This window comes from Chaetodon trifascialis, chromosome 1 (genome assembly GCF_039877785.1).
Source record: "Chaetodon trifascialis isolate fChaTrf1 chromosome 1, fChaTrf1.hap1, whole genome shotgun sequence".
Classification (NCBI taxonomy): Eukaryota; Metazoa; Chordata; class Actinopteri; order Chaetodontiformes; family Chaetodontidae; genus Chaetodon; species Chaetodon trifascialis.
This window is the reverse complement of record NC_092056.1, coordinates 4431609-4452522: the sequence shown is the minus strand read 5'-3', so window position 1 is coordinate 4452522 and position 20914 is coordinate 4431609. Positions and strand designations below refer to the sequence as shown.

The window sequence follows — 20914 nt, the reverse complement described above, 5'->3', positions numbered from 1 at the left end:
AGGCTCTGATCCTCAGGGCACAGTGTTATGGCTTGAATTAACTATGCCGAGCTAAGTGTAGCTACAGTAGCTGAGGCAATGCTACTGTGTGTGTGAGTGTGTGTGGGGGGGGGGGGGGTGTCATAGCTCATTGCTACAGCTCTGTTCAGAGCACCATGTGAGGCGAGTAACCAAACTGACTGGCAGCAGCTGTTGGGAAAGGTGATACAGCGTATTGATTTTTATGTCGACTGAAAGAGAAAAACCTTCAAAAATCAGGATAAATCAACTTCCCTTCGATGCATCACTCGAGCCACGCTGGCAGAATGAGAGTTTTTACTCTTATTCTTAGCTGTTTTTACTGGGTTGTAATATGTGGCTCTAACTTAGATCCGCTGAAATGATCATAGACTTAACTGTTGATTGTATGTAGATGTTGGTCCTGACTGCCAGCGATGGTGGCTTTGCAGAACCAGAATTACAGCTGCGAGCCTGGTTTGTCCATTTGACCCATCACAATTACAGTCTGGTCTACACTGGAATGATCTGGGAAAGCGACTAGCATCGATGACCAGTGTTGCTGGTACAGCCGAAGCTTTTACATCAAGAAATCTTTGAACTTTTTTACTTTTCCTCAGCATTTAACTGAAACATGAAGAAGAACTGAGATGAAAAGCTGTGTTTCTTCATGTAAAAGTTCAAGGAAAATGCTGTTTTATTTATACATTTAAACATTTGATCTTCATAAGATTAAACTTTGCTGATATGCTCAACCTCCATATGTAAACGTGTGATCCTCCCTTACACAAGTGGTGTGAATCAGGCTCAGTATTGGCTGAACAAACATTTAACTTCGAATGGTGAGACGGATAATGTGCAGTATTGAGATTCTTATGAATACAGCATCGTTTTTACGCGCAGTTCTCAGCCAGCGTGTGGGTAAAACCTGCAGATGTATTCAATTCATTCAAGCTAGTAAATGGCCTCACAAGCACCAGAGACTCATTTTGAGTTATGAGAAGTTTGTTTGAAGGACTCGTTTTTAGAAAATTCTGCTAAATTTTAATTGCAAATCGAAGTGACTCAATGCAGAACAAGTGTGTGCAGCCCCACGAGGAATTTCTGCTTTCCCTTTTCAAATATGACAACAGGGTTCATTTTTGTAAATTTCCATTAAATACCAACAGTGATAAAGTAACAATTTCATAAAATACAATATCTTTCCAGCAGAGAAGTTTGTCTCAGTATTGTCCTGAATTGATTCCCTGCTCGGTAGAAGTCTGTTTGAATACACATGTGGTTTGCCGTACTGTGTTTCCACATATCATGCTGCATCATCCACAGTGCAAACATCAGGCCTGGATTTCCTGGCAGTGGATTATGACATAACGCATCAATCACCTTTTTGTGGCTGCGCTCTGATTTTGATGAGTAATGGGGATTTAGCTGTGTAATCCTCACATCCGTTACCTAACCATTTCTACTTTTCTCTCTTCCTGTTTGTGCTTTGCTTGATCTGTCCGTGCATTCATTGCCATGTCTGCCTCTGTGCCTGTTTGCCGATCATGTCTGAATTTCTGCGTCATGCATATTTACTCTGCGCGTCCGGCCTTTGTGCGTGCTTGTGTGTGTGCGTGTGTGTTTGCGCGACGGTGTGCGTGCTGTTTGTGTCTGCTTTTCCTCCAGGTGAGCTCACCCCTCCGCGTGAGCACAGCTGTCTGAGCGACGAGGACAAGGTGCAGGGTGGGGGAGCGCAGACCAAAGATCGCGGGACCTCCACCGACGCCCCCTGCAGACACGGCCACGCCTCCGGACACTCGCACGGCTCATCTACGGCGGCTGCGGCACGCTCCAAGCTTCAGGAGAAGCCGCCCGCTCCGCCGCCACCGCAGAACTACACACCAGCTCCTCTGTACCCGGCGGGGAAAGCGGATGGAGGTGGGCACCGGGAGAGGATCCGCTACCACACAGATGTTCACCTAGAGCCCACAGAGGAGATCTACCTGACTCCCGTGCAGCGCTCTGCAGACCCCCTGGAACCGCCTAACGTGCAGGACCGGCCTTTCCTCTCGCAGCAGACTGAGCAGGGCCGCATGTCCATCAGCTCGGACACAGAGGGCCCACCTCCTTACCAGCCCCTCCCAGACCGGACAAACCCCTCCATCTATGAGGAGGACGAGGTCTATATCCCCCCGCCTTCATATGCTTCCTGTGTAGAGTCCCTCATCACGCCGCCCAGCATGGCCCTCTCATCTCGCTCCTCTCTGACACTAGACCTCAGCCTGAAGGGGGCGGGAACGGGGGCCGGGGTCATGCTGAGAGCTGGGTCATCGGTGGAGTATGTGGATGCCACAGATGAAAGCTACTGTGGGGAGGACGAGGATGTGGACAGAATAATAATGGATGGAAAGATGAGGAAGGGGGGAGGAAGGGGGGATGGCGGTGGCGGCAGAGTCCCACTAAGGACTTCCATGAGCTCGGAGGCCAGCGGGCTTTCGTATGACTCGGTCAAATACACGCTGGTGGTGGACGAGCACGCTCAGCTGGAGCTGGTCAGTCTCCGGCAGTGTTACCAGGGCTACAGCGATGACAGCGACTCGGCCACCGTCTACGACAACTGCGTCTCCTCTCCCTACGAGTCAGCCATCGGGGAGGAGTACGAGGAGGAAGACGAGGAGGAGGAGGAGGAGGAGGAGGACGGCGCTCGGATAGGAGGAGTGAGGAGAGAGGCCACGGCTTGTCTGTCTGAAGACTCCACTCCAGAGGTCGACCTGCACTTCTCCAAGAAGTTCCTCAATGTCTTCATGAATGGACGCTCTCGCTCCTCCAGTAAGTCACTGATGATGCGATGAGTTTTTACCAAAATACATCACATTCAGTTCATGTAGGGATTGTTTTTCTACTCTATTTAAATGTGCTTAGGCTTTTCTATTCCCAGTTTGTGTCTCAGCTGGAAGTCTCTGCACTGTCTAAAAGGATCCAAGCAAATTTCCTGCTTCTAGGTTTTTCATTTGAATATGCACATTAAACATTATCACACAATAGAAGGTGAGCATATGTGAAAGCAAAAAATAATTTCATGTGTGCAGACTGTCGTGTTTAGACCTGGACAGTAATTAAATATCAAATCAAACCTCCAGCCTAATGGTGTGCAGATCCCCCTCATGCTGCCGAAACAGCTCTGGCTCATGGAGGCATGGGGGCTCTGGGGGTGTCTGGCAGCGGATCCTCTGGGTCCTGTGGGTTGAGGGGTTGGGCCTCTGTGGATCAGGCTAGTTCTGGCCTCTTGAGACATTTCTCAGCTGTTTTTGCAGTGTGGCAGGGACACACTGTCCTGCTGGAGGAGGCTGCTGTTGTATGGGAGTGCTGTGTTCATTGTATCAGCAATGGTGTTACTCACTGCACCAGTCAGTGGTTTTAATGCTGTGGCTGATTGATGTGTAATCAGAAATATGGACAACTGTGGTCACATTTAAAACGAATAGTGTAAGTATTTGATAAATATATGCAAGTTATTGGCAATAACCTCAGTGGTGATTGTATAAGAGGCACAGAGGTGATGATGGAGAGGTATACAGTGCCAGCAGTAGATTATGTGCATGAACTGTACAATGTGCATGACAGTAACCAGTGTCTCGGTGGTAAATGTCCATAGTGAAAACTTCAGACCCAAACTGAAATTTTTAGTTATTCATTTATTTTTAGGGCATTTTTAATTGCATACATTTTAATTTAAAAACTTACAAAATGCATAATTGAAGTTTTTCTTTTATTTTTATGTATCAAGTTTTGTCTGACATTATGCGAAAAAAAAGGCGTTTGCAAAGCGTCTTTGCATTGGACATTACTCTGAGTGCTGCATCAAACAACATGAGTAAAAGAGTCAAATTTGTGTGTGTGGGGGAGACAGTTCATTTGATTTATGAAACTAAAAAGATGAGTGTAAATTCAAATGGTTTTTTGTTTTATTTCCAGGGTCAAAAGAATAATCAAAGGTGCAAATGATGAATGGAAAGTGTTTGGGTTTGGTTTTTGTTCCAAAGACATACTTTATGAAATAAGACGCTCCTTCTTGTTTGAATAGGATCTGATCCATCTTACTTTGAGACAACATCAGTGTTTAATTCTTCATCCACTTGTCTCAGAGACTCGATAGATTTTGAGGCTGTAGAGCTGATCAGCACATCACGCCGTTGTACACTGTGGTTCCCTTTAAACACAGAGGAGCGCAGCAGTGAATGCTGTCTAGCCGAATTGGCAGCGTGGTGAAAAAGGCTTAAAGCGATGTGGCTGATGAAGCAAAGCCACAGAGATATTCAGGAGCTGGAATATTCCCGTGCAGCACAGATCATGAATCCACATGACACGTAACTCTGGGTGTCGGGACTGTCTGTCCGCACTGAGCTGGATAAAAGTTTGTGATGGTGACGTAACTTTCATCCAAACACATGAAGGAAATCTCTCTTATTGAGACATCAGGTAGAATCACATCTGAAACTGGTTTGTTTTGTTACTCCGGTGGCTTGAAGATTAAACAGTTTGAACATGTGATTTACATGAAAGTTCTTCTAATTTAGGCCACATTACCCAGCTCAGCTTGTAAGTCTTGAATATGAAAGCTGCAGTTTTTGCTGCTTTGTTGATATCGTTATCAGTACTGTGACAGCAGCACGTTCAGGGCAGACACCCAGCTGGACATTCACACGGCCTGCTGGGCGGAGGGACGCTCAGCCAAAAGCAGCTTGCGCTTTCCTGGATTTTCCTCCAGACCAGTCACACTTTGAAAAACAAATTTTTGGCACCTTGGCATTAAAACAATGGAGAGCATGTTTGGAAAGACTGAGGAGGAAAATAAGCAAGGCAGCGATTGTCCTTATGAAGCAGATTTTTCTGTATTTGTATTCAGCTGAATCGGCTAAACGTTTGTCACCACTGTGTGTATTTTGGCTGCTTCGTTGTGAAAGTCTTCAGGATTGGACCGCATTGTTGACATCTTCAACCTTCAGCTTCCCATCAGAAAGGGCGAACTGACAGCAAGATGTGAAATATTGTACATACACTTAAACTGATGCTGGTTTTAGGTGGTTAAAATATGTTTTGCTGCCGCCCCGTTCACAGCAGTACATTGCTTAGCTTCCTCCACCGGCATCCTGCTGCAACAGGCGGCGTGCTGATCGCCATCTACTGCCATCTACCAAATCAACCAGGAGGGAAATCTTGAGGATTGGATGTAAGATTTTAAGACTAAAGAGGCGTTCACATGGAAAGTAATTGTTAAAATATTCAAATGGTTTGTCGCTGTGTGCGTGTTTAAGGTGTAGATAAGAGGATAAGATTCGATGCAAGAATTCCGGTTTGAGTAATGAGTTTGAAGGCTTGTCAGATCTCTAAAGGCTGCACGGCAGTTTGTAATACCTGATTGGAAAAGGAAGAAGAAGACCTAGGAGGAAGAGGACGGTCCTGTGATGGCCTGCGGCACGGTGTGCATGTGTGTGAAGCAGTAACGGGCGGCAGGGAGGATTCACGTGACAGAGAATGAGAGGTCTGTCTGTAATGCAAGTGCGGTCATCTCCTCTAATTGTCCTCGCCGTCCTCTTGGATGCCGCCCATGTGTTTTACAGACTCATTAGAAACACAGCAGCAGTTTATCTGAGGAGTGCAGGAGGGGGTGACAGATGTCTCAGGGGATTGTGGGTAGAAATACACAATGCTCATCTGTTCCACGCCTAATTAAAGTGTGATTCATAGATGCTAAAGAATGCGCGTGTGCTTAAAGTAAACCCTGCACAGCACATTGTGAATGCAGCTTCTGACACTCTACACTCCAATATTGCCTTATTTCATTTGTTCCCCTTTTCTTCTTCTCTGGTTTTAAAGGTGCGGAGTCCTTTGGCTTATACTCCTGTATCATAAATGGAGAGGAGAAAGATCAGAGCCACAGAGCCGTCTACAGGTGAGGAAGACCTACTCGTCATCACCCCTACATACACGCTAAGTGTTGTACCATGACTGAAACTCTGCTATTGACTCTGGAGTACAATCATAACAGAACCCAGCAGGCAACTTAAAATACCTGCACAGAGGTGGAGTCAGAAAGGCAACTTTGGGCGTATGTGGCTGCAGCAGATGGACGGTGTCAATAATACTCCTCAGGTCTACATTTTCACATTCAAATATAATGTGATAGGCATCCAGGCGGTTGTCATTACAAACCCTCCAGGACTTGTATCTTCCATTAGACAGGTTGTAAACAAAGACACAGTTCAGCCATATTGTATTAAAATAACTATTTAGAGGTGAAAATGAGGGTCAGTGCACCTGAAGTGTCCATTATAATGTGCGTGTATAATAATGGATTTTCAAATATGTCTCCAGATCTCTGCAATCAACTCGACCACCAGTACATGTGGCCAAGCAGTCATAACACATTTTTTCTTCATCATTTCAGCATGAACTCAGCGTGCCTCTTTCTTTGCTCATACTCACGGCTCTGCTTCTTTTTGTTGGTTTCATATTGCAGAACTGCTGAAATCAGCTGGAACCACCCAAACAGCAATCAAATGATGCTAAAATTATAGCCTTCGAAAAGGTTATTTTTCTCAGCAGTACTGACTTTTAACTGCCAAACTACCAGATATAATGCCTCTGCTTTCAAGCCATTTAATGGGAAATTGTGGCTGAGAATAGTTTTATTTCAATGCGTTATTTCCGGCAAGAAAGCAGTTTAATGGGGTAACTGTTTGCATGTCTGATCGTTCGACAGCAGAAACTTCTCAGATCTCACCAATGAACTCAGTCAGCAAACCTTCCCATAACTGACAGGAATCAGCAGAAGAAATGCAATAATTCCAAAAAGTGGAATGTTCCTTTAAAGAGACACTTTACCGGGTTTTTTCTCAGATTCTTGCTGGCGTAATAAAATGCTTTTTCTACTCAAAATCACTCACCTCTCACCTCTACTCAGCTGTGATGAATAGGCAGCACCCTGAGGTCTGTTATATACACCTAGACCCTCTCTACCTGCCGCTCCAAGCAAACCTGGATAACCGCAGCTGCAGTTTGCACCTCTCACACATTGGTGCTGGTTGAATTAGCATTAGTGGAAAAACCAAATGCGTGAGTGAGATTTATTCTTGCAGTGGCATAAAATAAGACACATGAGCACACTGCTAATCCAGTAACGACAGTGACGTTAGCCACGATAAACTGTTTGGATACAGACATGTACAGGTGTGATGCTCCCCCACAGAAACACACACTGGAGAGCTTCTCCTGGTGGAGCCGCCAGTCCGTCTACATCACTGGTGCCCACACAGTGACGCCCTCAAAGGGCCATAAGTGTGCTTCTAGTGGCTATCAAAGCTTGACTCCCTGTCTGCCCAGCGACTAAGCCGGCGGTTTGACAGTTAGCTCTGAGCTCGTTGGCCATGCCGCACTTCACAGTGATCAGTCGGTCCCCAGAGCCCTCCCCCTCATACATTAACAGAATTTGAGGGTGTAGTTACTCATCGCCATCAGTCTTTTTTTTTTTTTTTGAATTGTTGGAGCAGAAAACGCTCCATTTCTTCGTGTTTCCCCAGTAACAGTCACACTCCAGTTGGCAGCATGGAGTTACATCTGCTGCTTGACGACCTCAGGCTGATAAATGCAAAGGGGAGGGGGGCAAAAACAACAGCGATGCAGTCATTTGAATAGCAGCATCTCTGTGCACTGACACATCATTATACATGCATAGCTGAAAGCAAAGGGGCTTGTTGCTGTGCTCCTTTTATTTAAAGGCTTTCTGGATTGTATGTGTATTGCCTCTGTAGCCATTAGCATCGCATCTGACTAATTTGAGTATTAACATACAGCTTAGGTCTTGAGAGAGAGAGCAGCTCCAGTCAGCTGGGATCCACAAATGTCATTCATCATTTATGACCAGCAACTCTCACAGTTGCACGCCATGAGTGAGGCGAAGTAGTTTGATATTCTGGTGAAAATATATGTATTTGGGACACATTTGAGAAGCTTCTTGTGTGTGGCTGTGATGATACTGAAACCGGTTTGCCGTTGTAATCTGCTGTAAGTCTGTGAATGAAGGCTAACTGCCGTTAAACAGGCAGACAATCTGAAAGGTGTAGACGGTGTAAATACTGTGTAAGGTGGTCATCCGGCTCATAAAAAGCCTGCGAGGTCTCTCAGATCCTCTGCATAACTGCATCTGTCTGGACAGGTTTGTCCCTCGACATGACGATGAGTTGGAGCTGGAGGTGGATGATCCGCTGCTGGTGGAGATCCAGTCAGAGGATTACTGGTACGAGGGCTACAACATGCGAACTGGTGCCCATGGGATCTTCCCAGCTTACTACGCCATAGAGGTGACCAAGGACCCCGACAGCTACAAAGGTACAGACACTGCCAAGGTTACTTACAGAAGAACTGACCGGGAAGGTGTTCGTAGAGATGCTGAAATGGTATATTTTACTTCTACAGACGAACATCAGAAAGTCATTATTAGTGATTAGCATTATAGCAAGCTAAAGTCCAGCTCCTTTAAAGTTAGCATTTAGCTTCAGCTATACACTAGTCGCATGTGTTGTCCCCTTATTCTAAAATAAATGAGTATCTACGACTTTATGATGGTTTACATTGTGTTACAGTGTTAAAATTCAATTCCCCTCCTATAATGCCAGCGCAAATGAGGGTTTAGTCAGTGGCCAAAGGTGAAAAGCAAACTTTATGGAAGACGAGACCACGCAGCTCTGGAGCGAGAACGACAGATCTGTGAGAACTATTAAAAACAAATGGTTTGACCTTAAATTACAAGACAAAAAAAGATTAGTCATGCATAACTGCAGCATTAAGACAACCCGAGGGGGGCTTTGCATGCCTGGGCTCTCCCACATGTACCAAAGCATCACAGCAATCAGTGAAGAAAGTGCATACTGTTCATAAAACTCGGGCAAGGTTCACCACAGACTCGGTCCCAAACTGCAACACGCATACATAACAAGCAGGAAGACGAAGTCTAGACTTTCCTGAGGCATAAGATCATGTCTACATCAATGTAAGATTTCATAAACAACAACATATACCTTGTTTTCTACTGAAATCATATCAACCATAAGTCAGTTTTATATAGTATGTAAGGACAGTGGACAAAAAAATAAAGAATGAACACAAGTTAATGATCTCAGTGAAACAGATCCAAGTGGTGAAGGCTAAATAGTGACATAATAAACACAGTATGCCATTTCTTTCATGTTTTAGTTTCATAATGACTTTCTTTCAGCCTTAGTACAGCGATGCCTCTTTGAGTCACGTCGTGCCGCTGCTGCCAACAGCGACTTCTAAATTTAGACGTTTAGATTTATATTCAGAACAGTTTTTAAGAGGGAGAAGAATGAGACGCAGGAAAGAGGACACAGAGCGAGTTAGGTCTGTTTGCTCTTCCCATCGTATTCAGAGATGCAGCTGCTGAGCCGAGCGAACGAGGAACAGTGGAGGGAAAAAAGGAAGAATGGAAATGCTTGTAAGCCGCCTCCATCTGGAAGAACTGAAGCTGATTGTCTAACAGGTTGACATGATGCAGAGCTTATTCCCCTGTCAAAGGTCTTATTGAGCGACGGCTGAGACTTGATTTTAGGGTTAAAGTTGGAAACAGATTTAGTTGAGGATTCAGAGCTAAGGGTGTGCAGAACCCACCACCGCAGTGACCCAGACAGGTTCAGTTCCCAGCAGCCATACCTCCAAACTTTACTGTGCTGTCCCACAAACTAATGTTTTTGGGTGGGATTTATGTGATCTGTGGGGTTAACGTGAAGCCCAGGGGAAGTATGCAGTGGTAAATAAGAGTGAAAATACAAAACAAAGACAGGCTTATAACAGATCGTGATGTGCATGTGGAGTCGTAGTGGAGCAGAAACAACTGGTCAACAACCTCCAACAGGTGTATTACTGCCCCTCTGTGTAAAACAGGAGAAAACTACTGATTTTGAATCTGTAAAGGAGCTACTACAGTCTCACCTGGATTTAGTGCTTGAATAAGTTGCTGCCACCTCTTCTATACTATGTTATTTGTCGCATTGGATCCTTATTTTCACAGTAGTTGCTCTTATTCCATGTTTGGCTGTCTTTCTCCAGCAGTGAAGAGCAGCGAGTGGATGGACAGATACCGGCTGAAGTTCCTGGGCTCAGTTCAGGTGCCCTTCCACAAAGGAAATGACGTTCTGTGTGCAGCTATGCAGAAGGTACAAGGCTAATGTTGTGCACTCTGTCACCTTTCCGAAGTCACAGTGGAGAGTTTCCGACTTTCATCTCTTACATTTGTTCTCCAGATTGCCACCAACAGGAGGATGACAGTCAAGTACAACCCGCCTTCCTCCTGCATCCTGGAGATCAGTGTGAAAGGCATCAAGCTCTCAGTCCAAGAGGATTATTATGCCTGTGACAGAGTAAGACTCTCACTGTCCCCATGTAAAATAAATTAAGTGCAGCCTCATGAGGTTTTGTCAAGAACAAGCTCATCTTCACGCCAGGATCCCATTAAACAGTTGCAGCATGTCGCCCCCATGTGGCTGCCAACGGAGCCTGCAGGCATATGTTTTAGCTGTTTAGCTTTTCTTGAAGGAGATTTTACTCAAGTATTTCTATTTTGAGCATCTTTAAACATTGTATTCCACTACATTTGACAGCTGTAGTCACTCGTTACCTCTCTGATGAACATTTGACATGCTGACTGTTGGTCAGGTTTCACATTCATATCTATCAACAGAGCATTTTCCCCTATTAAGTTACAATTTATAGAAATATCGCACTCCTGAAAACTGTCCTAAAAAACACATTATCCTAAACCAGTTTCACCTCAAAATGTCAGTGAGTCACTGCTGAGATAATGTGAGGTGTCAAGTATGTCATCGGTGTACTCATCATTGTACTTTGATGTATAGCACAGCACAATGAGTATTGTAATAACACGATAGTACAATAATATAATTGTTGCGATATATTTGTAATTTGGGCCGTCAATAATTTCATACCTTGTTAATCGACAACATTTATTCTTCCTCTTTTCTGTGTCCCGTTCACAGAGTAACCAGTGCAATCACTTCTTCCAGTTAAAGAACGTCTCCTTCTGCGGCTATCACCCCAAAAACAGCAAGTGAGTAAAGGCAGAAGCTGACCTGAAGCTGGACTCAGTCGGGGGTGTGGGGGGGGGGGCAGCAAGTCACATGCAGGCAGAAATAACAGCTTAAATTTTACACCTAGTAGGTGTAAAGTGCTCCGTAATATAGCAGTTAGCATGACTTGGCCCGACCCACTCAGGCTCCTGCAAGAACATCAGAGCAGCACAGGAAGTCAGGCGGGTCCGCTGTCGCATATTCAACAAATGAAATGTGAAATAAACCTGAATGCCCCCTCCTGAGTGCCTCATCTGCTCTCTCTGTCTTATCCATAGGTATTTTGGTTTCATTACCAAACACCCGGCAGACCAGAGATTTGCCTGCCACGTTTTTGTGTCTGAAAACTCCACCAAGCCTCTCGCAGAGTCAGTGGGGTGAGTTTCTTTTGAGTTCATGCTTAGACATTCACGCTTTGCATGGAGGAAGGTCGTGCATTCACGTCCTCTCTGCTGACACGTGCAGATGAGTACGCTGGTTCTGAGATGCTCTGACGGATGGATCACTGATTGGTTAAATTTAAAGATCTCATGATTGCCAGCAGTTTTATGCAGATTTAGATCCATATGAAGCTTAAGAACACTCAAATGTGTTTCCGTAGGATTGTGCCGTCTTGGCAGAGATACTAAATGTATTACATTTTATTAGATCCTCCAGAATAAACAAGGTCTGGGGCCAATCCAGAGTCAGTCTCTCCCTGACAGACCAGCACGATAGATCAGATTACGTTACTGACGTTTCAACATCTCCAGACAATAACTGCCAACAAGGAAATGACATTGTAGTCGCTGTTGTCAGTTATTGATCTGGCAGTATGAGCGAAACGCAGATCAATGCTGTCTGCGTATCGACTCCAGCTGTGTTTGTGGCCACAAAAGTGGGCAAGATACTATGTGATTTTTGAGAAACAGTGAAAGAAACTGTAAGAACTTAGATTGAGAATTATAACAGAAGCTAACCTCGAGATGATTTTAAGTGAGATCTGGAAACAACTCAAGTGCATGTCTTTGTCTTCCAGGAAAGCTTTCCAGTTGTACTATAAAGAGTTCGTGGAGGTCTCATGCCCTACAGAGGACATCTACCTGGAATAACCCTGCCCAGCCTTCAGCCACAGCCCTGTACAGTACAATGTATCATAACATAATGTTGCATGAAGGACAGACCTATCTAAAATAATTAAAAAAAAAGGCAAAAACTAAAAAATTAACACATCTGACAGAAGCGTGAAAAGAAGGATCAAGTACTGGAACTGTGGTGAAACCTCTGTGCAGCACGAAGAGATGAAAATGAGCCAAAGGAGGAGAGTCTTGAGGAAAGCAAATATGCAAAATGGAGTCAGTGATGAGGAGGTGGGCACAGGCTGTCCATGGAAAGCACAAACATTGTATCACCGCAGCCTTGGCAGCGCTACTTTAACCCCTAGCGTCGCCTCAGCAGGTGCGTCACTGAAAGCCCAGGAGCCGTTCTGGACCGCGCCAGCTTGTACTTGCACTTGACGAAAGAGAAGCAGCAGCTGAGATTTGGAAAAATCAACACACGCTGAGTTTGCTCTGACTTTAAATATCACAGGTCTGAGCATGAGGGACGTGTATATTTACTCAGTAACATCCTCACATTGAAAATGTACACTAAGTGAACAAAATCCATGTAGAAACAGTGAATTTACCCTTTTAGCACACCTGATAGGAAGGTGATGTCCACGTTGTTCAGTGGCTACAAAAAAATCCACTCTCACTGTTAGAAAACCAGCTACAGCTGATGCTCTTTGCATTTCAGGTGCCTCTTAGATGTTTGGCATTGGGGCCCAAACCCTGTCGTTAGACACCGGCTCTCTACACATGATCTGCGGTATGAGTTGTGCACACTGCAAACTGGGGTTCACAGTACGGCACAGTGGGGGAGGCAAGTGTAGCAGTTTTATGCTGATGTGTGCCAAGTAACTGGAAAGTGCCAAGAAACTTTCACCGGCCACGTACGTCCACGCTTCATCCGTGACGCGTGTGACCGAGCTGATCGCTGCCATTCTGCTCAGCGAGTGGGTCCCAGAAGCGTCTGCGCTCTGTTCCTCGCAGGATACGCGTCTATTTTGACGCACGCCGCGTCAATCTACGAGAAGGTCGAGCCAGACAGGAAGTCAGACGCAGGAACACTGTAGAGAGTGAAGTTTTCAAAATAAAGCACCTTGTGCAGACTCACATAAACAGGATATGAGAAAGTCAGCAAAGCTCTGCAGGCAAAAGGCTTCTGAAATGCGACCTGTGACGACTGGAGACGCAAGGAGGATGGAGCAAATACCCACTGCATACACAACGTCACAGATACGCGCCCGGTACCCCATTAGAGCTCAAACATCAGTCGATTAATCGATTAGATGATCCACAAAAACTATTCTGATAATTATGTGATGACTAACTCATTTTTATGCCAAACGTTCACTCATGCCTGCTTCTCAAATGTGAATATTCATTAATATTTGTTGAATATGTTTGAGGCATTTTTTTACTTTTTTCCTGCCATTTCATGGGACAAATGAATGATAATGAAAGTGCTTCTGAGTAGCAGCCTTGGAGCCAGTGATAAGATGAGTTTTGGTGCTTTGGCCAAAGTTGAAACCGGTGCACAGCTGCATCGGCAAATGACAGTACACACAGATGGAAAACAGTTCTGATGGCGATCATGTGAGGAGGGCCTTGCAGGATCATGGAGCCTGTCCACCAATGCCAGACAGGGAAAAGATATATATATATATCTGCTTTAAAAGAGCAAAGAGAAACTCCTGGAATGCTCTCAGCATCACTTGTCCATGATGACAAAAAAAAAAAAACTGTGAGGGTGTACGAGTGTGGATTTTTCTTCTCAAGCTTTTCAGCAGCTTATCGGTACCCCGTCGTGCTCAGCTAAACAGCCCCCACCACTTGTCAGGTCAAGCCTTAGTCTGTAGTCTAATGCAAAACGCACTGCGCTTCTTCCTCTCTGTGTGTTCTAGCTAGGTATGAAACCAGTGACTAAGGTGTAGATGAAAAAAAGCAAAGCTTCGGCTCTTTGGTGGCACAAGACGAGGTCGGACATGCCAAGTCTTCTTCGTGTGGTCTTCTAGAAGCGACTCCTCGCGGTTTCCGCGTCAGAAATGTGAAACGCTCTCAGTGTGGCGGTGGTCAGGTAAGAAGGCTGATCCTGGGTGCAGCAGGTACAGGTGCTGACAGGGGAGCTAAAGCAACACTCTGCTGTCTTCATATCTTCACTAGTAGTGCCTCTTTTTCATCAGATCTTTGTGACCTTCCTCAGTGGACATTATCACAACATTTTAAGGGATTGCCATCGAGTGTGTGTTGTTTCAGAGTTTGAATGCAAGTAGAGGTGTAGTAGGAGTATTTTTGATGGGATTTGCGCTTTTTTCCCACTGCACTGTACGAGCTGTACTGTACCTGCACTGTCACAGGTTGAGCCTGCAGGGTGCAGTGAAATTGTGCTATTACAGACACTTTCATTTTAAACATGGGAAACTATAGGTTTGGGGGTTCTCTTCATTGAACAGAACAAGCCATTTTATGACTTCACTTTGGACTTTGCAGTAAGCATTTTCCACTATTTTTGGACAGTGATCAAGTGATCAATTGAGACAGTAATTGGCAGCTTGAGGGAGAATGAAAGATTTGCTTGTTTGCAGGCACGAGACTTTAAGATGTTCTGAACAAAGACAACAGAAAACCAGAGGATTGCCATATGTTTTTCAAACCATCCTGGGCGCAGCTCGGGTACAGCACAGCAGTTCTGCGGTGAAAAATAAAGTGTGCTTCCTTCATCATTTATCACTAACACTGATTTGTAACAGATTATTTTATGCCGTCTATGTTGAGCAAAAGATAAATTGACGGTAAAGGAAAGATTCATCCATTCAGCCATCTCACCAGTCCCCACAGTTTGTTCCTTTTGAAGAAGTAAGAAAACGAACGAGTCGTCTGCTCTTGCTGATCAAAGCCATCGTGTTTGCATCAACGGATCAACACTGATTTTTATACGAGTTCCCTTCCCCAGAGCCAATCAGGCAGACAGGTGAAATGTAAAGTACTGGAGGCTATACAAAGGGTGTATAGATATGCCATATATAAATAAATACTTTAATATCTGTAATTATAAATATGACATTGTATTGATTCAACATGTAGTATGTGAAATTTCTCTTTATTTTGGAATTTTTTAGGTGTGAATTATTCTTTATTTAAAAATTTTAATGCAGATCCTCTGGTGTCCTGTCATTATTCAGTTTGGCATTACTTGCACATGGACAGAAACACATTAATATCACTGTACTTGTGAGGTCCTGCTGTTGATTCTCATCTCATCCAGCTCCAACTGTAGTGATGTCACAGCATCTCAGCAAATAAACTGGTGAGTAAATTGTACTAAAGAAATGAAGGTCGGGGCAGAAGCCTTTTTCTCAAACGCTCGTGTTTGCCGTCAGGAAAACTTCCAGTGTCACAAAATCTGACTCTGAATGCAGACCCTTTAATTGCATCCATGTTTCTCTCACTTGCATCTTAAGGCTTTGTTCCTCCCACTGAGGATGCATGCGTGCTCAGTGTTTCTGCACAGGTGCACTGTGCAAACACTTGGAAAGGCACAGTGACAGAGCAGCAGTGTTTCTCTCTCTAGCCTGTTACCTGTTTAACAAACACAGCACAGGAACTATTCATACTGGCAGAAGGCATTTATTATTCATTCATTATTTGCATCTGTATTTATTGATATTCTGATGGGAAATCATTATTTAATAACCTATGACTATGGTGTCTTTTCAGCACTAAAAATCACTTATTATGCATTGAAATGTTTCAGGGAAACTGAAATTGTGACTTACAAAATGGGCCAATTGTTCCAAAACTAGACACTCCCTAGAGGGTTTTTTTTTTTATTGTTTTTGGGTTTTTTTTGTCCTTAATTTCTACTGTATTCGGACAGGAAGGCAGGAAAGGACAGAGTCAGGTGACTGTCATCATATAAACGTGGTTAGCCTGACACTGGAGTAATGGGTAGAACACCTTATTGCAGGCATGCACAGACTCTGGTTCACTGCATTTCCTGTTTTCATTTGTTATACTTACCTTCATGCATTTCATTATATTTTACTTCCTGTCATTGTTCAGTTTTCCCGCCAGTTTTACTCTTCACCTGTTTTCTATTATCCAATCAGTCCTCCCAGTACTTAAAGTCCCACCTGTTCACAGCCTGTTTGTCAGACTGTCTTGCTCTTGCTGCAGACCAATGTTTAGTAATTATTTGTTCATTTAAATATTTAATGGGAAACAGAAACAAACACAAAGCTAGTTTGGGAATAATGTCACATTAAATCCATGATGCAGCAGCAGTTGGACCTCTTTGAAAAGATGAAACCCACACTGCGTGATCTGTGTAGGACAAAGCTGTGTCATTACCCAAAACCATCATCTGAATCTCAAAATTTGATATAATAAAAACTATGAATAAAACTACTTTTTCTCAACAAGAAAACAAGATGATTTATTTGAACGTGCTGCTGTTTTCCCCCATGGAGGACAGATGAGCTTGAATGTTTTGCATCGGGATCTGTTGTGGTTCTCTCAGTAATACTCATCCTTCAGGTTAGGGCGATAAGGATTTTCAGCGTCAGGCGGCAGAGGAGGAGGGAGGGGCCTCTCACCGTAATCTGCAGCAACACATGAGCACAATCAGACGGATGGAAAGATTTCTGCTGCTCACCACTGAAGGAGGGTTTTCAGCAGGGCTGAGTTTGGTCTTGGATAAAAAGCACTTTGTACGGGAAAGCACCAGAGACAATAAACCGATATGTGTCTGTCTTACCATCAGTACGGCTAATATGCTGGAGGCCAGGGTCAAAGAGAAGCTCTAACTCTGCTGTACCTTCATCAGTTCTGCTGGAAGACGCAACACTAAATGAAAAGAGAGTAACAATAATAATAATAAACTTTATTTGTTTAGCATCTTTCATACAGGAATTGCGGCTCAAAGTGTTTTACAAGAAAGAAATCACATGCATCAAGTGAGTGCTTTACATAAAATGACAGAATGGCCATAAAAACATCTAAAAAATGATTAGAAAATAAGATGGGGAATAAAACTTACTTGATAATGATAATAAGGATCAAAGTAAAAAGAAAAACGATGCACAAAAGCTGATATCAGACACTCAAACTAATGCTTATGTTTAATTTTGGACGACATTCTGATAAAGGAATGTTGTTTTGACTTTTTAAAAAAAAACACATTTTATAAACATTAACAGACGATATAAGAGTTAAAGGCTGAGGAAATGCTGAGAAAGCTTTTCAGAGTGAACATGATCTCAAACACGTTTATAGCAGCTTTTAATGGAGGCTGCACTTAACATCGAGCTCCCTTTTAAATTTGAATGCCCTTCATTTCACAAAAGGTTTCTTTAGCTTTTGTGAAAAATTTAACTGCCCTGAGCAACCGCTACTGCAGCTTCCCTGTCCACCACCAATGATGCCAGCAGGACAGATTTGTCTCTTTCTACTGATTGGTTAGCCCCCATCCCAAACACGATGTCAAGCTGAATGAATGAAGTAAAAAGAAAAGGCAGTTCAGTCCAAGCTAGCCACAATCAGCAGATTCAGAGCTGGAGTGACGAGTATTTTCCATCATCCATTCACAGAACTGTTCCACCTGTTGTCCTCCCAGCACACCTGAATTAACTTCTAACCCACTGTGATGGAGAGTGTGTGTGAGAGTTTGTAACACGTTCAGTCTTTTCCTGGGAAATGATCATCCGTTCTCGAGTAGCTCCTGACAAATGAATCTTCACGTAAAGGCCACACAACAGGTGGGATGTGTCCGAAGCAAACTGACTGGAGGTAAGCAAGTAAAGGAACCTACCTGCTGAGCACAGGTGCAGAAAGGCCTCCATCAACCACAAGAGAGACAATGAGGAGGGTCGACATGCTTAACGATCCTGTCTGACCGAGCATCTCGAGCACACTGCTGAATGAATTCACAACAAGTCAACTGATTCTAGAATGAATTATCACATTTGTTAGTTTTCAAAAACATGTCTCGTCTGTAAACTCCTTTTTTAAGAGGAGCGACAAACACACACACACACACACACACACACACACAGAGGTTAACTTCTGGGGAAATGTTAATAATTAATGATGTCTGAAAGATGCAAAGTATTTGAAGGAGCAGGAGTAGGACAACAAAAACTCATGGATGAACAATATGGACGACTCCTAGCTCAGTTCATTTCATAGAGGCTCGTCACTCGCAATCCTGCTTCTAGCACCAAGACTGTAACTTCTATTGTTTTAGTTTGGAAACTGTGAAAGAGAAGAGACCCTGCTGAAGGAGCTGAGTGAGATTTGTGCGTGTAGTCTCACAAATGTGGGTTAGAAATGTCCTTGTGTCTGCCTCAGCACTCTTTGAGCCGCTATAAGGCTCACAGTTTCAAATGCTGAAGCCTGTTTCAGTCCATGCTTACATGTGTACAACCAATGCAAATTTATCTCCATTTTCATGTAGAATAATGTATGAAGAGTGAAATTTGTGGGAATAAGAGCGAGTTTAAACCAGGTCCTCTCCACTGGAACAATAATGTGACTCATTCCAGCTCTGAACATTCATGTGAAAATCTGAGAAGGGATGAAAAAAGCATGACTGATCAGAAACAAGTAGCATCCTATGTGAGAAAGGCTCATGTGCTGTGAATGTTTTGAATTTCAGAAAGTATGAAAGGTATGAATGAATAGCTGGAACGTCCTAATTCAGCTGAATCCTCTGATGTTTGGCCATTTCTACAACAAACTGATTTCAAGGGGCATCCTGGAAAGGCTCAGTCATTCACAAGCGAGAATGGAGCGAGGTTCACCTCTTTGTGAACACATGACTGGATGAAGGAGATTATTTCATGTGCTTGGGAAAGCCCTAAAACTGCTGTCACATTTAATGGCTTGAATCAGTTTCAACATATCCATGGTTTTCAGAAACATTCAATGCCAGCGTTTGTCCTGCCGATTGTGTTGGTTTGCCATCATCTTTCATTTCAGCATCAGACCAGGGGTTCAAACATACACTTTCTGGAAAGCTCCGATCATCTGGGAGGGGGTGTTTGACCCCAATCCTTACGATCAAAAGCACATCGAAGGCCAGTCATCTGTGGCCCTCACTGCATTTGCTGAGGGCAGGTTTGCTTCTCCATAAACACTGTTTGTTATTCTGAATGATTTTTCCAAAGCTGGATGCAGACCGAGACACGTTCCCTGCAGGCTGAATAACAAACTGCAGAGTTTTATGGGAGGAGAATAACATTGAAGCCCAGCCTGATGCCCCTCGTCATCCGACTGAGTTATGAGCAACAACGACTGTCTTTCTCTCCGTCTCCACCTCACATACCTTAAGACCTTCCTTACCTCTGCAGATCAACACTTTATGCTGGGATTACCAGTGACATATTACATGTTCACGGATCGACCAGAGAAGGTACCAGACATCGCGTTTGCTCAGCGAAGCCTGAAGGTCATGCAGGTGGAGAAGCACTCGAAGTGGCAGGACGGAGATTTCTACTACCATGCTGCTCTCATTGGAGGCTTATGGGAAAACGTTAAGAGTTTGACAAATGCCTGCTATGCGAACATCATGGAGGACCAACTAAATGATGTGGAGGCCCTGTGGCATGATGAGAGTCATCTGAACAAGTACTTCTGGCTACACAGACCAAGCAGACTGCTGTCCCCAGAGTACTGCTGGTACCCAAGTACTGTGGACAAGAGGGACATAAACTCGCCTTATATGGGCACCCAGACATTACAACACACTGCGGCCTCCATAGAGTGGCTGGAAGAAATGGAATTACGAGAAAAGCGAAAGATTGTTTACCTTTTGATTCAGCTGAATAACCTTCTTTCTTTTCTGATTTCCGCTAATCTCCAACCCAAGTAAATCTAAATGGTGTCTGTCCTTGTGTTCAAGCATGTTTTAGAAGGATCATGTTGACAAAAAAACATTATATCCAGTGTGAGTAATTTATTATTTATATGAATAAATGCTGTCTTGGTGTCATTTATTGTAAATCAACAATCCCTTGTGGACAAGTGTGGAAAATGAATAAATTCTTTTGAGCAGCTGCAATATTCAACATATTTGCTTCGGTAAAGTGTACTTTTTATAAGTACACTTTATTACTATTAAATGTTTTTGTAATTTAGTGCAACTTATAATAAACTTACAATAAAGTACAATAAAATTTGTAAGTACTTAAAATAAATACCACTGTAAGTTTTGCAGAATTAGTGTATTCATTTTTAATACATACAAGTAGAACTTAAGACATCTATGTAGAAGTACACCTTTTTAAAAACATATGTCAAACATACTTTAAGCACAAAAAGTAAAAGTGTACTTGTAATGATTTTTGAATACTTAAATTATACATAAAATGCACTAAAGTATACTACGTTTTGACCCGGGTTGGTTTGTGGCATTCCCTCACTGTGTGTGTTAATGCACAGGGAGGGAAGACGATGTGTTTACTGTACGTCTGTACGTCTCTTTTCTGTGCCTAAGACTCTAAAAGTCTTCAAACTCTTCATCTGGATCTGCAGTACCCGAATGAGGCACACATAAATACTGCATGTCCAGCTCACCCCAGGGCGGCCCACCCCACCACTCAGCATGAACCACACAGCAGCCACCTGTGTCATTCAGCTGACCTCAGATCAGCTTGGACCTGTCTGACTGAAGGCAATGATGCATTATTCATA

The 20914-nt window shown here is 43.6% G+C and overlaps 1 protein-coding gene and 1 pseudogene across 5 annotated transcripts in view; both read left to right on the top strand.

The window, feature by feature from the left end:
* mapk8ip1b (mitogen-activated protein kinase 8 interacting protein 1b) overlaps positions 1 to 15079 on the top strand; it is a 52280-nt gene extending 37201 nt beyond the window's left edge. For 3 of the 5 annotated variants that reach the window (XM_070985298.1, XM_070985133.1, XM_070985376.1), the window contains exons 5-12: positions 1666 to 2808; positions 5857 to 5932; positions 8195 to 8367; positions 10105 to 10211; positions 10299 to 10415; positions 11052 to 11122; positions 11420 to 11518; positions 12160 to 15079. In XM_070985298.1, the coding sequence (XP_070841399.1) occupies positions 1666 to 2808; positions 5857 to 5932; positions 8195 to 8367; positions 10105 to 10211; positions 10299 to 10415; positions 11052 to 11122; positions 11420 to 11518; positions 12160 to 12232 (1859 nt within the window). In that variant the 3' untranslated portion in view covers positions 12233 to 15079. The remainder of the gene's footprint in view (positions 1 to 1665; positions 2809 to 5856; positions 5933 to 8194; positions 8368 to 10104; positions 10212 to 10298; positions 10416 to 11051; positions 11123 to 11419; positions 11519 to 12159) is intronic. The other 2 variants (XM_070985212.1, XM_070985456.1) reach the window with 1 other exon arrangement.
* A 4423-nt stretch (positions 15080 to 19502) lies between these two features.
* Positions 19503 to 19983, top strand: LOC139331000 (alpha-1,3-galactosyltransferase 2-like; annotated as a pseudogene).
* Positions 19984 to 20914: the final 931 nt, after the last annotated feature.